Source organism: Lissotriton vulgaris, chromosome 10, assembly GCF_964263255.1.
Source record: "Lissotriton vulgaris chromosome 10, aLisVul1.2, whole genome shotgun sequence".
Lineage (NCBI taxonomy): Eukaryota > Metazoa > Chordata > Amphibia > Caudata > Salamandridae > Lissotriton > Lissotriton vulgaris.
The window spans coordinates 658,002,141-658,017,750 of NC_141698.1; the positions used below are offsets into that span (position 1 = coordinate 658,002,141).

A 15,610-nucleotide genomic window follows, 5' to 3' on the forward strand; every position below is an offset into this window, starting at 1 on the left:
CCTTTTGGTCTCCAAATCAGCTTCTCTTCTACCTCTTTCATTTTCTAACTCCAACTGCCCATTTATCTTTAGCCTTGCCATTTCCATGTTGTATGCACGCTCCTTCGCCCTTTCTTCTCGTTCTTCAGGGGAAAGACCTTTGGAGGAAACACTGCTTCCGGGAGAGGACTCAGGCCCATTCGCTGGCACCTCCTCTTCCCCATCCACTGGCGGCACCACCACCGGATCAGTGGGATCTCTGGACTCCAACCAGGCTTCCAGTGCTTTGAAAAATCCCTCCTTTCTGGAGATGCCTGCGGTAGGAACTTTAAACTGCTTGCAAAAGTGCTGCAGCTGCTTTTTCCCGTATCCCTTCATCTTCTCTTTATCAAATTCCTCCACAACAACGACAGGGGTAGTGACTCCGGTGTCACTCATGGTCAAAACTGGCAGTGTTCAAAAAATATCAAGTTTCGGAAAAGCGGAGAACCAAAAATAGGATCCTTCCCAATTAGATCGTGACTCCGCTATGGTCTGCTTTCACTATGTAGCGCACACTAATCACTGCACATGGGTCATAAATGCAAGGTCCAAATCCTCACCGCTGCATCCAATGTTAGAACCGGCTGTCTCTAGTTGGCAGAGGTATACACTTCTGACAAATAGGGACACACCTTTTCTAGTCAGGGCAAGGGGATCACACCCTTCGATAACCCCTGCTCACCCCCTTGGTAGCTTGGCAGAGCAGACAGGCTTATCTCAGAGGCTGTGTGTTAAGCATTTATGACCACATACAGTAATAATGTGAATACACTACAAATGGACACGACACCGTAGTATTATAAAAATAAGTATTTTTATATAAGGCTTAGCACAAGACCAAATAACGACAAAAATGTACACAATCTTAATAAATACTCTGGGAAGGGAAATAGGATAGTTCAACGGTAGTTTCTTCTTTAGCACAAAAGTCTTTAGTATCAAAGCAAATCTTCTTCTTGGCAATACAGTTCTTAGCAACAGGGTAACCCACACGGGGGCTACACGACGTTGAGGCAAAGTTAATCCAAAGGTTCGGCGTCGACTGCGAGGAGCGCTACGTCGAGCCCGGAGTCACACGGACCCCCAACAACACAGTACCTTTGGATAATGAAGCACACGATGATCAGCGGCATCGAGCAATCCGGCGTCGCGTCTTCGGTGTCGATCAGGCCTCAGCAGGCGTCGTCGTCGATGATGCGGTTGCACAGAGTGAGCAGCGCTCACGGCGTCGAGAGGGCACGAGGCGATGCGATCAGCAGTGGTGCGGACACGAGGTCCCTTGGAGCTGGAGCCGTACTCACTACTCCCTGGCGTTGCTGCTGGCGTCGATCGGGCCCGGCGGCCGGTCGTCGAGGAAGCGGGACACTGGAGCCGTTACTCACTATGTCGAGCTGGATTCGGCGACGTCCGTCGGCGTCGAGATTGCTGGTTCTTTCAGATGTGCCGGATTCACCGGTTCCAGCAAATAGCACTTTAAGCAGATGAAGTCCTTTAGCCCTGTGACTTCAGCAGGAGACTGGCACTCTTCCAGTCCTTGGAGATTTTCTTAGCAAGCGTGAGAGTACACACACAGTTCCTCTCTCCTGGTTCCTTGGCAAAAATAAAGAAGCACTGCAGGATTCCCCCCAGCAAACAGCACACTGGCAGAAGGGGTAGGCAAGTCCTCAGATCAGCAGGCCTCTTGTCCTTGGTTACAGGGTTCCTTGTCAGAAGTGATCTAAATTCTTGGTTCAGGGGTCCTTCTCTTATACCCCTTCTCGGCTTTGATCCCTTTGTCCATGCAGGGGGATTTCCCAACATCCTGGGTCTGTCGTGGGTGGAGCCAGGCAGAAGCACCTAGCCTATTCACTGAGCAGGGCTGGGTCCTCAGACGCCCAGCAGGAGGTGGAGCCAGCATTGACACCGGCAGGAGCAGAGCTATCGGCCTCCTGGCAGGAGGTGGGGCTAGGATCGTCCATGGCAGGCACAGAGCCATCAGCCGCTTGGCAGGAGGTGGAGTCAGCATTGTACCAGGCAGGGCAGGCTATCAACAACTACTCTCCCCCTACTCTCAACGCAAATGTCCCACTCATCCCACACTGACTCATCCAGACCTCTTGGAGCCACCCAGCTCCTGTCACACACACGCAAGACCAGCAGAAACCAGAACTGGTTAGACACGAAAATAGACACTTTCTAAAAGTGCTATTTTCAAACCCAGAGTCCAAAAACCATCCACACCAACGGATGCGTAATTAAACCCCGAGTTCAGGGATACCAAACTCGACATTGCACCATGCTCCCCGAGCCAGCTAGGATCATAGCATTAATAATCCCGGCGACCCATTCTAACTAATGGAGAGCAGGCTACCTCGCAATAGTGAAGAACGAAGATGGCGGTTGTTCACTATTGGGACATGCCAACTTGGTCAGGCGTATCCTACCTTACACTTACAATGCACCCTGCCCGTGGGCCTACCATAGGGGTGACTAACATGAAGTCAAGGGAAGGTTTGAGGGGCTGGCAAGTAGGTATACTTGCGCAGCCTGCGTGACAGCACTAGGCTGCACGTGGGTCTCGCAATGACCGACCCGTAGACATTCTTTTACGAGGCCGCTCCTGTGGGTGGCACAACACGTGCTGCAAGCCCACGAGCAGCATTTGTATTTACAAGCCCCGGCACTCCTGGTGCACTAGACTAGGGACTGACAGTAAACCAAATAAGCCAAACATGGATACAATAGATACATCAATTTAACATAGGGAGCACTTGCGCCGTGGCACTGATCAGCAGTGGCACAGCGCCCAACGCATATACCAGCAAAACATCGTAAAACAGTGGAGGCAAACAGAAAAAATGGAGGAGAGACTCAAGCCAATGATGTCAGGTCTAACACCTGCCAAATATCGGGACTACTACGCATGCGCGGTATAGACTCTGGGACCTAAGTATCGTGTTAGTTGTAAAACCGGACTCCTATACTGACCCCTGTGCCACCGTATGCCTCTGCTTTTTTAGGTCTCGCCTATTCCATTCCGCAAGAAATGAATTGCGAGTCTAATGCAGCTAAACCACTACTTAAACCAAAGGCTCACCAAAGGCTCTTCCAAGGCTCTCAAAAGACTCTCTAGCGGATTTTCAACAGTTCACACGAATCACGTGACCACACAAGCACGCGCATTTCCCCACCTCACTGGCTTCCCTTCTCCTCCCCAGCCATCTGTTGCCCAGCTTGGTGCCGCCAGCAGCTCTTCCCGCTCCACCCCCTGCTGCATCAAAGGCTTTCACGGCCGGCTGTGCTTTCAGTTTCACAGCCGCCAGGCCGTGTCTCCTTTTCTGTTGCCCAGCTTGTTATGCATGGAGAGATAAAGTGATTTGCCCAGATTCACAGGATCTTGACCCTCCCGCCGAGACTCAAACTCTGTTCTCCAGCTTCAAAAGCGACCACTCTAACCGTTATGCCACATCCTGTCTTGGCGGCCGTGTCTCGCATTTCGCCTCCCCCTCCCCCCTAGCAATGCCAAGAGCATGTTATGCTAGCACATACGGCCGTCCTTTTGCCCCCACACTCCATACAAGTGCATGTGTTTGAACTCAGTCTCCTGTGTTTTTTCTTCACTTTAATATAACGCAAAGTCAGCTTGATGGTATCGGAGAGGTTTACATGATGAGCCAGTTGCAGTGCACACAGACAGATTCATTTTTATGCATGGAGAGATTACGTGATTTGCCCAGATTCACAGGATCTTGACCGTCCCGCCGAGACTCCAACTCTGTTCCTCAGCTTCAAAAGCGACCGCTCTAGCCGTTATGCCACATCCTGTCTTGGGGGCAGTGTCTCGTTATTCTTAAATGTCGCGAATAGTAAATGTAGGATGTTGGGTTGACATAATGAGAGTTACTGCAACTGTGTGCACATTTAGACTGAAATTACAAAATAACTTTCTTTCCCAGTTTTATTAAGCGCAAACTCAATCTGGAGGTATTGGAGCCTTTACATGAGCATCAGTTACATTACACAAGTCACATTCATATTTAGGCACGGGAGATTAAGTGGTTTCCCCAGAATCGCCGAATGTTGAGCCAGCGCCTAAAATCCAGGCTTGTTCATCTGTTTCAAAGTCGACAGCCCTCCCCAACACTTCTGAATTTGTTTCCAGTCGGATCTTTTTAAAAAAAAAATCGAGCAGCACCTCACACATTTCATGGTGGGAGTTAATTAACACCACTTAGGGGGAGTTTGAGGCACCAGGCTGTTAGCTCCAAAACACACCAGGCTTATGACGCTAACCCAAGTAAGTACATGCCCAGTTCGCCAGTTACAAAGGGTCTCTGACATCCAGTTGTGGAATACAGGCTTTGGATGCTGGCTCATGTACGTTCCTCATAGTTAAAATAAAAAAGTCTGAAACTTTGCTGTTAATTACCTATTGTAATCAACAGATACTGCGAGTCATCCCAGCTTAGCCCCCTACGTCACAAACCACCATTTGTCTCTTCAAAGGCTCCGCTCCCCGCCCCCCGCCTGCACCACTCTCCTACTTCTCCTCCCACGTGCCCCTAGCGCTTACATCCCTATCACTCCCCCCTCCCACCTCCCAAACAGCATCGAGCCAGGAAGACAGTAAACGAGGCCCCATCGTCTCTCGAAGCCGCTACTAATAAGACTACATGTATGTTTTCTATCCTATATTTCCATGTTTATTTCCCTTCAATTTACTGAAACTCAGTTCTTCCAAGAAACACACGGATCACAGCTCGCTCTCCTTTCAAGTTCCGTGTGATTCTTTTCATGTGCCATGGGACGCTTCTAGTTAGTACAAGCTCGGTAGGAGAGGCCTGGGAGGCATTGTAAAACAGCACACTTTAAATGCGCCTTTTGGTTTAAAAAACGTGTCCCGCACAAGTGCACATAACTTATACAGCTGACAGATGCAACATGTAATCATATTTTGTAATCTAAAAAATGCACTTAGGCACTCTGCCGGGCGGAGTTTGGGCAATCTAAACACACACTCGACGGCTTTGTTACTATCAACTGGTGTGAAAAACACACTTAGAGCTTGAACCGCGATAGCCTGTTTCTGTACAGCATCCAGTCCCAGCCGCATTTCGCGTGCCTTGTAGTTTACACCAGTTTGTCATCGCTTTGGAAATAATGACGATATATGTGGGCGGTATAATGTATTTTATGTAAGCACACACACGGCATGTGGTATTCATTTCGATAGTACGGGGTCCACATTAGATATTAGAGCCACTTGCTGGCCAGGTTGACCTAATGCGTTTCAGAGAACTTTGATGTAAAACAGCCCTTTATATCAATACATCTAAGTCACGTAAATACAAAACATGTTGCATTACAAATGCTATAGGTGTCACATTTGCGAAAGTTATAACTATTGGCATTGTAAATGACAAAGCTTTTAATTTAGCTATTTTAAAAAACAACACATAAATTTTAAAAAATTCATTTATAAGACCAATAGCTCAAACTTTCCTAATGCGAGACCTATTACATTTCCAATGCTTGTTCCTCATTGTGGCGAAATTAAAATTAGCTACCACGTGCTCCCCATGGCCCCATTCATTTTGTGTAATCCTGTTAATCACTCCTTGTCCATTTTATAGCCCTGAAGGAAGTGATTGTATTGAAAGCATTTAGAGAAGGGGACGGGCACTTCAGATAAACAAATACAATCAATACAGGCTCATCCCTGGGCTAATCCCTGATTGACAGAAAATGGGCGGTGGCGATTCCCAGGCCCCCTGCAGGCTGCCCTTTGTCTGCCTGATTTAATAGGCCTTGCGCTGAATCGTTCGATGGCTTTTAGCTTGTGATCTTTATTAATGCCCCTCTATTAAATTAGAAAATGATTCTCTCCTCGTTTAATTGTATTCTTTCGTTTCTTATTTCCCAATTAATTAGTCCTATCGACGTTGCCATATTTTACCTGCCCGGAGGCCCATCTGCAGTTAAAAATATGGTCATTTTGTCCTCGACAGATGTATTCTAATGCGGCTTTTAACTACTCCTTGCTCATTCCATCACATGCCCCGGACGTGGAGGCCCGCGCAGGTGTGGACACCGGCAAAACTCGCCAGTGGGGGCCTGCTATGGCCGCGCCCCCTGTTTAACACCACATACCCTAATGTTAAATAATGTTCTCCATTATATCATTGGGAACGCATTAAGACCCAGGCGGCAGACAGGTTCAGCGAGAGGTCCGGCACACTGACAACCTTTAATAGCATGAATCCGAGTAAATAATTTGATTTTTTTTTCTTCATCTCCTTTAAGCGCGGGAGGGCTGTGCCAAGCTACCCGGTGCACTCCTGCAAATTACAGCTGGTGAAAAATGACCCGTTTCTTGTATGGAGGCATGAGAGATTGGAGATCTTACCTTTTTCGCGAAATATAATTAAAGTATGGACAAATTAAAAGTCGGTATAAGTCGCTGCTGGCGGGAGGCAGGGTTCTGCTCTTACCGTGATTGTTTCTGCCGAGGGGGGCAGATGGGGAAACAGTGGCCTGATCAAGTCAGCAGATGGCTTTCAATACACTGCACCCTCCCTGAACTCAGGGCTGCTCCTTGGCAAGAAATCTCATTCAAGGAGCGCAGTAGTTCTTGTCTTCAGGGAGAAAGACAAAAAACGCATTAAAGAAATATAAACACATTTCCAGGGTTCATGGGCAGCTGGGTGTGAGGGGTACACAGTCGGGCGGGTTTGTCAGGGGCGTGTCTGTCAACGGTGCTGCAGGTGCAGTGCACCGGGCACAGGAGTGTGAGGAGGTTAATGCACACCACGGATTGTGGAGTATTGTTAACCAACAGGGGACACGGGGATTGTATCCGCTTGCATTAAGGGCTACTACACCCCCCTCCCCTGCTGCGCCACTGTGTGGAATGTGCACACCACCCATTCCTTGTAGATGGCAAAAGATGACTATTCTGGAAATGCGGAGGCACGTTTTTGGCGTCCACAAAAAAAGGCCCCGGAGTTTTATTCAAAATAAGTAAAGCGTTTCTCCTCCTCCAAAAAAGACACACACACATACCTCCCTGGTGAAAAAAAATCACGAACTGCGTTTATTAGATACGTGTAAAAAGACACATTTATCTGGTGTTCTAGTAGAAAATAGGCAGTTTCGTGGAAGGGAATCAGATTAGAAGATATACATTTTCAAGCGGGGAAAACGAATAAAATATACTTTAGAATTGGTAGAACTCAAAACAAGCTCCCCGCTTGAGAACAGTCTCCACAAGAAAATTAAAAAATATATACATTTTCCATGGAGACAGGGAGAACACACACTACCCGGTGACCACGATGCTTTGTATTTCTGTATGTTTTAGATATTGTTGACTGGAAACAGTGCGCTGGTCAAATCGAATCCACGCAGGGCGCGCATAAACAGTGCAAACTTTGGGTGGATGGGTGTCCACTGGTATATTCATTCATTTTATACAAACATTCAGAATGACAATGCCATGACCTAAAGACCGTGCCACTTTATTTCATTTCTCTGTTAACCAAAGACAATATCCCTCAACGAAGTTCAATAAACATAGACACCTTTCGGCCTCTGGGACGAAGGAATGAAATATTCGATGTTCCATTGAAACAACAATGCCGTGGTAGAAGGACCTGGCCTGCAGCCGCGAGATATGCTTGTGACCTCCCCAGAATTCTTTGCAGATATTTTGGCCAATAGGTCTTTTAATATGGTGAAGCGCGCATTTATTTGTTTCAAACGTGTATATTGTGGCGGTTGTTTCAAGCTCCTGGGGCGTATATGTTTTATCATTGTGCCGAAGCGCCAGGTAAAGAAAGTAATCTAAGCGAATGGGGAGCCCCGTTATAGAATTCGAAGAAAGGACAACGTATGCCCTCGTGTTGTCCACTCATTGTTTCAGTACTGAGAACCAATCAAAGCAGAGCTCCTGTATTAAGTGCAGGTCCCAGAGATACAGGGCGCACAATGCTGTCCTGAAATGGACGAATGTTTTATGGGGGGGGGTCTCGTGCTGAGCTTTCTGACGGACCCGGAGCATGAAATGCGAAGGGCGGTACGCAAGTTAAAAGGGGCCCACCTGGGACTGTTTTTCAGCTGGGTGAAAGTTTTCCTTTTGCATATGTTCTCATCTGAATTGCCAGTGGCGTGGTTATAATAAAATGTTTGTGCATCTTCAACATTGTCAGAGAGGAGCCCAGGAATAAAACATTCACCCAAGGGAAATGCTAGTTGAGAAACATGAAAACATCCACCCGGTCTCAGTCCTCCAGACACTTCTTGATGAAGCGCAAAGTAAAAGTCTCTGAAATGTGAATGTTTAAGGGCCTTTGCCCAGTCAGTGGCTACAGGGGATTTACCATGATGGGGCTTCCCCGAATTCTTTTACGTGTCAAATCAAAATATTTGTGGGTGGCTAAACACGCCCGGGAATCGTTGAGTGTGTTTAACACTAAGCACAATGGAATGAAACCAATATATTCTGTGGAATACCCACGAGGGCATGATGTGACGTTACGGTCAGAGCGGCCGACTTTGGAACTGGGGGACCAGGTTCAAGTCCCTGCATTGGCCTAACATCCTCTGGGCAAATCAATTAATTTCACCTAGCAAACAAAAGTGAACTGACTTTGAATAATTTGTGTGTTTTTTTATATTAAGCTCTCCAATGTCGTAAGGCCGAGTTCGCGCCATATAAAAGCGCAAAAATGGCACTGTTATTGCAGCCTGTAGAACCCCTGGTAAGGCCTGTGAAATCAGCCTGTTTGGCTCGAGCCAACAGCTCACAGGAAAATCAGAAAGGAACACCCGATGTGTGACAGGCGGATGGAATGTGGCGGCAGCACAGGGAGGCCCGCCCGAAGATCTAACTCACCTGCTTGCCTGTTGCGAGTCAGTGAAATGGCAGCAGCTGAGCTGAAGACATGATCTGTGCCATGCAGTGGTCTAGCAAGGGAGCTATTGGCCCTAATGCAAACCAATAAACCCCCCCCCCCCCCCCCCCCAAAAAAAATAATAATGTCCCCGAAGCCACTGCCCCTGCTGCGCTATTGATAGCTAGGCATGAATACAAGCAAATAACTGAAACGCAAACCTGCAAAAGTCTCTTCCTCTTCCACAATGTAGCCGTTTCTTTTAACGAAAGTGGCAATGCGTTTTCAAAAATGTTTATTCTGGAAGTTGAACGTTAGCGCGCACACTAAAATATCCTAATTCTTATTGATGTAACTATTAAAAGAAGTTATAGCAGCAGCAGTTAATTCAATAATTTGTATCTCATATTATGATTATTTATTGCAGGAGATTATTAGTAGTAATAGTTGTAGCGATGGCAGCATTCGTTGTAGCAAGAGCATTATTGTTAGTGGTAATGGGGTGGGGGGGGAGGGGTGGGGGGGGGGGGTTTGGGGGTGCCGTCGAGCTCTTTGCCAGGGCCGGTTTTCTGCCGATTTTGTCACAGGGACGAATTTACAGCTATGCTTCAAAAACGGCCCTGTAACAAAAACGGCCACCAGGGGCCCAAAACCGGAGGATTGCCCGGTGCCCGCTAAGGCCAGTCTGGGCCCTGCAAATTCCTGACGCTCGTGCGGTCCTTGCACTTTTCTACGCATGTGCCTAACTTTGGCTCACGAGCAGCCATACACTTGCTGGAGCCCCTGTCCCACAAATGAGGGCGCTGTACCGTACCTCTTATCAGAGCGTCGCCCTCACTGCCCCGCCCTTTGACACGTTAGCGCCTCCGCCCCCCACCCCCGCTGCAAACACCTCAGATGTGCCCCAAAGCTGACCAAATAGCACCCCTTTCAAGTCCCGAGTTATCTGCGCCATGCCCTTTTCTTTCCGGATGAGAACCAGCAGATAGATTCCAGGAATGCCACGTGGGCGGGACTTGTATGCAGAAGGGTAAAAAAAACTGGGCCCCGGAAGTGAGGTGTTATTATACATACAATTTGATATATTCGCTCAAAATCAAATAATCGATGTGGTCACCTGCAGGTCACCAAGCACCTTCCCTGCCGGTGGATTAAGATGCAGAGCGCGCTCCTCACTATCTCTGCTCTCGAAAAAAGATTAACCTTGCGTCCCTATCCCAGCACATCCATTTTAATTACGAGCCGCATCCGAGCGAACCCCAAAATGACTGACCTCTCTCCGAGTTATACAGGGAGGGCCGCAGATTAAAGAGTACTTGATGCGTTTTAGCATCAGAGGGAGCATAATTCACAAAATGTATTGCTGCATTTGTGTCCAGAGCGCTGCCGGAAGGTGGAAAGGGCCATGCTTTTATAGAGCATAAAAAAACAAAAAGCGCGAAATTAAAAATGCATTTTCATGAAGGGTGCTCGGAAAGGGCAAGTAACCAGAACACACTTAGGGGACTGATATCCAAATATATAGGTGTCGTAGGAGCGACCTTCCTTATTTTCATGTTCTTCACACAATCTCACACATCACCAAAATCCGTACAGTTGGACCAAGTGTTAGTGAAGGACACGCGTACGGCAGATTACCCGCATGCCTTACTCCAATCTCACTGGGACTGATGCAGCTGTCCAAATCAACGAAAAGTCTCCCTGAAATTAATACTAATTGAACTATTTCAATGGTTTGAAACTCATTTCAAATGTACAAATAGCAACATAAATGTCCTTTAATCATAATGTATAGTTTTAGAAAGATTCCAGCCCAGTTTTATGCACAGATCATTTTTAAGTCTGCTTGAAAGCGTATTGTCGGTTTACCCAGAGTTACAACTTCTGTAAAATATACTGAGTGGTCTTTAGCTCCACACAGAGCAGTAAACTCTCTTATCTCTTGCTATTGGCTGTTAGGTAAACCATTTCACCTCCTAAGGAGTGCTTGCTTTGCAATGCATTAGGGGACTATTTAGCATTTTATGAGTACATTGAATTATTACACAATCAACTATTTATCTCATACATGCATTATAAACAGAAAACAATACATCTTTTGATTTTCTTTTTCAGCACGGCAGGCGTCTTAAATATTTTAATTCTGACTTTGTTTGAAAGTCAGACCTTTTTGGTTTGACAATGCTTTTTTCCAATTTATGTATAAGACTAGGAGTTGCCACATTACAAGCATGCTTACACACGTTAGACATTCACTCTAAGATTTCACAAGCAAAGAAAAAAGAAAACTGACTTAAGCACCAATAAACTTTTAATTGTCTATACATAGCAGTAATTAGTACAAAATATGTTAAGCTGGGCTAATACATCTGGCCCAAACCCCTTATAATAGCATTATTTTATAGAGCACATTCATTCTTTTGATGTTATACGAAATTCAAGGAGGGTGTAACTGCAAAGCGCGAGTGATAAACAAACGCGCCCTTAGGGCCCGGCCTCCCGGATCCCCGCCACACCCCCATACTTGTCCAGTAGCCGGTTGGCTACTGGACATGAAGTCCTTCCGGGTCACCGGGATGACGCACATCCGGTGAGCGCCTCAGGTGTGGTGGGCTATTTTAGCCCCAGGTGCACCTTTTTTGCTGGACACCTACCTGGACGGGGCTTTTAATTCAATCTGCGACGTTGGGGCGGTGGCTGAATCTCTTTGCGGCCGGCAGCGGTGTTTGCGCCTTGGTCATCGGGAATTTTCGAGGTTCTGTTGGTTGCGTTGTGTGCAGAGCAGCTTGTGAGGTGAGGTGCTGGGGCGCGGGGCGAGTGCGCCGGGACGGTTTAGCGGGCTTTGCACGTGCACGTGGCTATAGCTAAGATCTGCCCGTCCGGAAGTGGGTCCCAAGGTTAGTTGGCTGGGGGTTAGATCATGGGACTTCTCAGGCGGGAGACTGGGTTGAGCGAAGGGCTTGCGCTTGCTTTGTGTGCGCGTAAGCAGTGGGCCTTTATGAGAGTGGCACTCGCATGACTTCGCTAACGGCCAGTATTCTCTCTCCCCTGGGATTTTTGTGCACGCGATAGCAGTGCGGGAAGCCGGGGCTCAGGGAAGTGCTCGCGGAATCAGAGCAGTAGCGTGGGGCAGATAAACTGCTGGGGGTAGACTCTTGTCGGCGGTGTCAGGGTGGTGCTAGTGGCGGCGCAGCCTCGTTGGGGAGGCGTGCTTCTTGTTTCAGCTTTGCCGTTGGGGGGCTTGCTTCACGCAGTACTCGCCCGGCTGTCTCCACGCGGGTTTAGCTGCGGACTGGGCGTTTTGCTTGCTCTTCATTGGTGGATCGGTATTTGGGGTGCAAGCGCGTGCACAGCCGCGGTGCGGCGGGGTTACCAGAATAAAGGCTCCCTCGGCCTGTCTTGCTTTGCTCGACATTCCCGTTACAGAAAAAGGGTTGACCCAACGGCACTGGGACCTGGGTAGTCAATGTTACATGTAAGGGGGTCCCAGTAGAAACAAATCCTTGCACTTAGACAAAGGAAAAAACTCAGGGGAAAAAAAACTACAATCTTTACAATTCTTTTGTTGAGTGATGTTTTAATTCACATCCTCAATTGCAGATTAGTTGCACAAACATTCATCAAAATGAATACATTATTCTTGATGCCCAAAAGAAGAAGGAAAGTGAAAGTGAGGGGGTCAAAGTAGTGAGGGTGGTGTGATTATAGAAAAGTTTCAAAAAGAAATCACAGGTGGTCATTTATACATTTCATCTACGCTCCTCTAACCAACTTCTTCTGGAAGTTCCCAGAACTAGGCTCTGTCGCACTGGAGGTCGCTCCTTTAGCGCTCTCGGACCCAAACTCTGGAACGATCTCCCGATCAGCATACGTTCCATAGACAGTCTCCCAGTCTTTCGCAAAGCAATCAAGACCTACCTCTTTCCTGCTCTCTAGGGCCCTCTCTACTCCCCCGTCTAGTAGGTGTGAGCATGTCTCTGAGCGCCGGGACGCCCCATTGCTGGGGTAGCTGTTGCGCTTCACCAAATCCAGAAATAGAAATAGAAAAAATGATGCCACAAGGGCGTATTCACATTGCCATTCAAGTATTTACATACAGATTTTCATTCCTATCCCAATACACTAGACACAGCCAGAAATGAACTGTTGTAGATGGGTAGGGAAAAACAGGTGGTATGTCGACGTTTCGACCCCAGTAGTGTAGGCTGGTTTATGCCCTACCGCGGGGTCTTCATCAGGACAAGTGGGGGTTCTGGGGAGGTGAGGGCGGGCACCTATGGTTTAAAAACAAGGTAATCAGAAGGGGAATGCCATTTCCATTTGCTAGATTGCGCTGCTACAGTCGCAAGACATTACATATATGGCCACAGTGGATAGTGTGGCACCTTCTAGGATGAGGAATGGCCCCGATGGCTTCGGATGTCGAAGAGAGCGCCAACCTAGAAGAGTTAGGCTATTGTCAGTGAGATGGACATTGATTAGGTAAGTCCCACACAGCTACGAACATAAATGTTCAAGAATATGCTTCAGTTAACAAGAATCGGAAAACTACCCAGCCGGGTTAAAAACAGGGAAAAAAAGACATCACATACTAGAGGACCGCACAACCAGGTCACATCTAGATAAACCAAACTCGTTAGGCCCAAATTACTGTCTGGTATAATGTCTCTGTCATCATCATGTAAAACACATTATTCTTAAAAAAGCACTGAGTCGTGAAACTAAACAAAAGCAATTACCCGAGGGGACACAGTCCTGTGACATCAATATTTTGGGATACTACGTTGGACAATGGATCTCGAGTTCAATTTCTGTGAGATTTACCAAAGTGGCGGTTATGATTCCAGCCACATCCGAGCTCCAATCTACAAGAAAATGGGGGGACGGATGAGTATTGAACTGGTCACATTTGCTGTAACAGATCAACGTCATGAGAAAGCCGATAAATGCCGTAGGTCACTTACCACGGATAAACAATCTGTCTTGTCTCACAGGCACCTCATCGGAAAGTGAGTTCATGCGGGGCCTACGAAGCTACTTAAAGGGGAAGGACCGGCATCAGCGTGTGTGCTCGCATCAGCTAGATGCCTGCTGCTCTACTAGCCAATGACAATGCACGGCATAGTTCATGGAAAAAAGAAGACTACTGCGTGGTTGTACGGGCCGGTAGAAGTAAAGCTCCATGGTTATTCTGCCTATTTCGATGGTGGTGGTTTTAAACATCGAGATTATTTAACAGCGGGGATGGCTGACCTTTATGAGGTTTGTGGGACATTGGGCCACACTAGGGACAGTCCGTTTGCACACTAGATCTGATTGTGGGCATTGGATACTAAGTACTCATAGCATATCACCAAGTTTTTGACAGGAAATGCCACAACAATATAATTCCTGACATACACATATTAACATTCGGAATTGCATTGTCGCGCTGTTCATCTGTCAATGTCCTGTAAGGAGACAAAAAGTATTCTCGAGAGAACCTCCAAATATTTTCATGAAACACATTGTCATAAAAGAAAACCCCAACTCATTAACGTAAACAAGCCAATTGGGCATAACTCGTATCTTGTTCATTCAGCCCATGTTGGATCGTGTCCAAACGGGTCATCCATTTACTTTCTCTTACATTGAGGACAGAACCAATGTTCCTGCCCCTCGGGCCCAGGGAGACTTTTTCAAGGACCACCCATTGTAACTCTTCGACTGTGTGGCCCGCCCTCTTATAGTGGTCTACTAGGGGGGCCCCTACCACCTCGCATCTAATCCTGCTTTGGTGCTGGAGAATGCGTGCTTTAATTCTTTGTTGTGTTTGTCCTATGTAGGCTAGACCACATGGGCATGTAATACAGTAAATGACACATTGGTGTTGCAATTTGTGAATGTTTTCAAATCAATGTTGAGATGCTTGTAAGTGAATTTTTTAGTTTGTAAACACATTGGTCAAGCCTTACAGTTGCCACATCTGTAGTTGCCAACCATAACCGGTAAATTCCACATGGTTTGTATGGATGTTGGTTCAGGCGTTTCTAAAAAAGAGCTCACCACATGATCCTTTATACTCTTAGATTTCTTGAAAGAATGCATGGGCAACTGGGGCTGTCCGATGTCATCCGCTACCAATGGCCAATGTTTATTTATGATTTTCCGTATGTTATTGCTTTGTGTACAGTATGTAGTTACACAGATCATTCTTTCCATGTTTTCATGTCTTTTGGGGTGTGGTGTGAGAAGTTCATCCCGTGGGCTATACCCTGCCCGTTTCTGGGCTCTCTTGACAAGTCTACGTGGATAGCCTCTCTCTTGGAGTCTGGAACTGAGATCTTCTGATTCCGAGAAGTAATCTTCTTTCTTCGTGCAGTTGCTCCTTATCCGAAGGAATTGACCAACTGGTAAATTGTCTCTCAGGCCTCTTGGGTGGTGGCTATTGTACAATAGCAGTGAATTTCGTTCTGCAGGTTTCCGATACAGTGTTGTGGTCAGCTTGTTATCTTCATGGAAAATGGTGATATCCAAAAACTTAACTTTTTCACAGTTAGACTGGATCGTGAATTGGATATCTTGGCTCTGTAGGTTCAACCATTGATAGAATAGGTCCAAGGTTTCTTTGGTGCCCGTCCATAGCATCAGAACATCATCGATGTAGCGCCGCCACATCGTGACATGGTCTTGGTAAGGGTTGGTACGGTTCAATACATGTTTTTGTTCATACTCGGCCA

General features: G+C 47.0%; 1 protein-coding gene across 1 annotated transcript in view; it reads left to right on the forward strand.

The window, feature by feature from the left end:
• Window positions 1-14,721, forward strand: part of LOC147688646 (uncharacterized) — a 165,613-nt gene extending 150,892 nt beyond the window's left edge. The window contains exon 7 of the mRNA XM_086939810.1: window positions 14,717-14,721. Coding sequence (XP_086795936.1) covers window positions 14,717-14,721 — 5 coding nt within the window. The remainder of the gene's footprint in view (window positions 1-14,716) is intronic.
• Window positions 14,722-15,610: the final 889 nt, after the last annotated feature.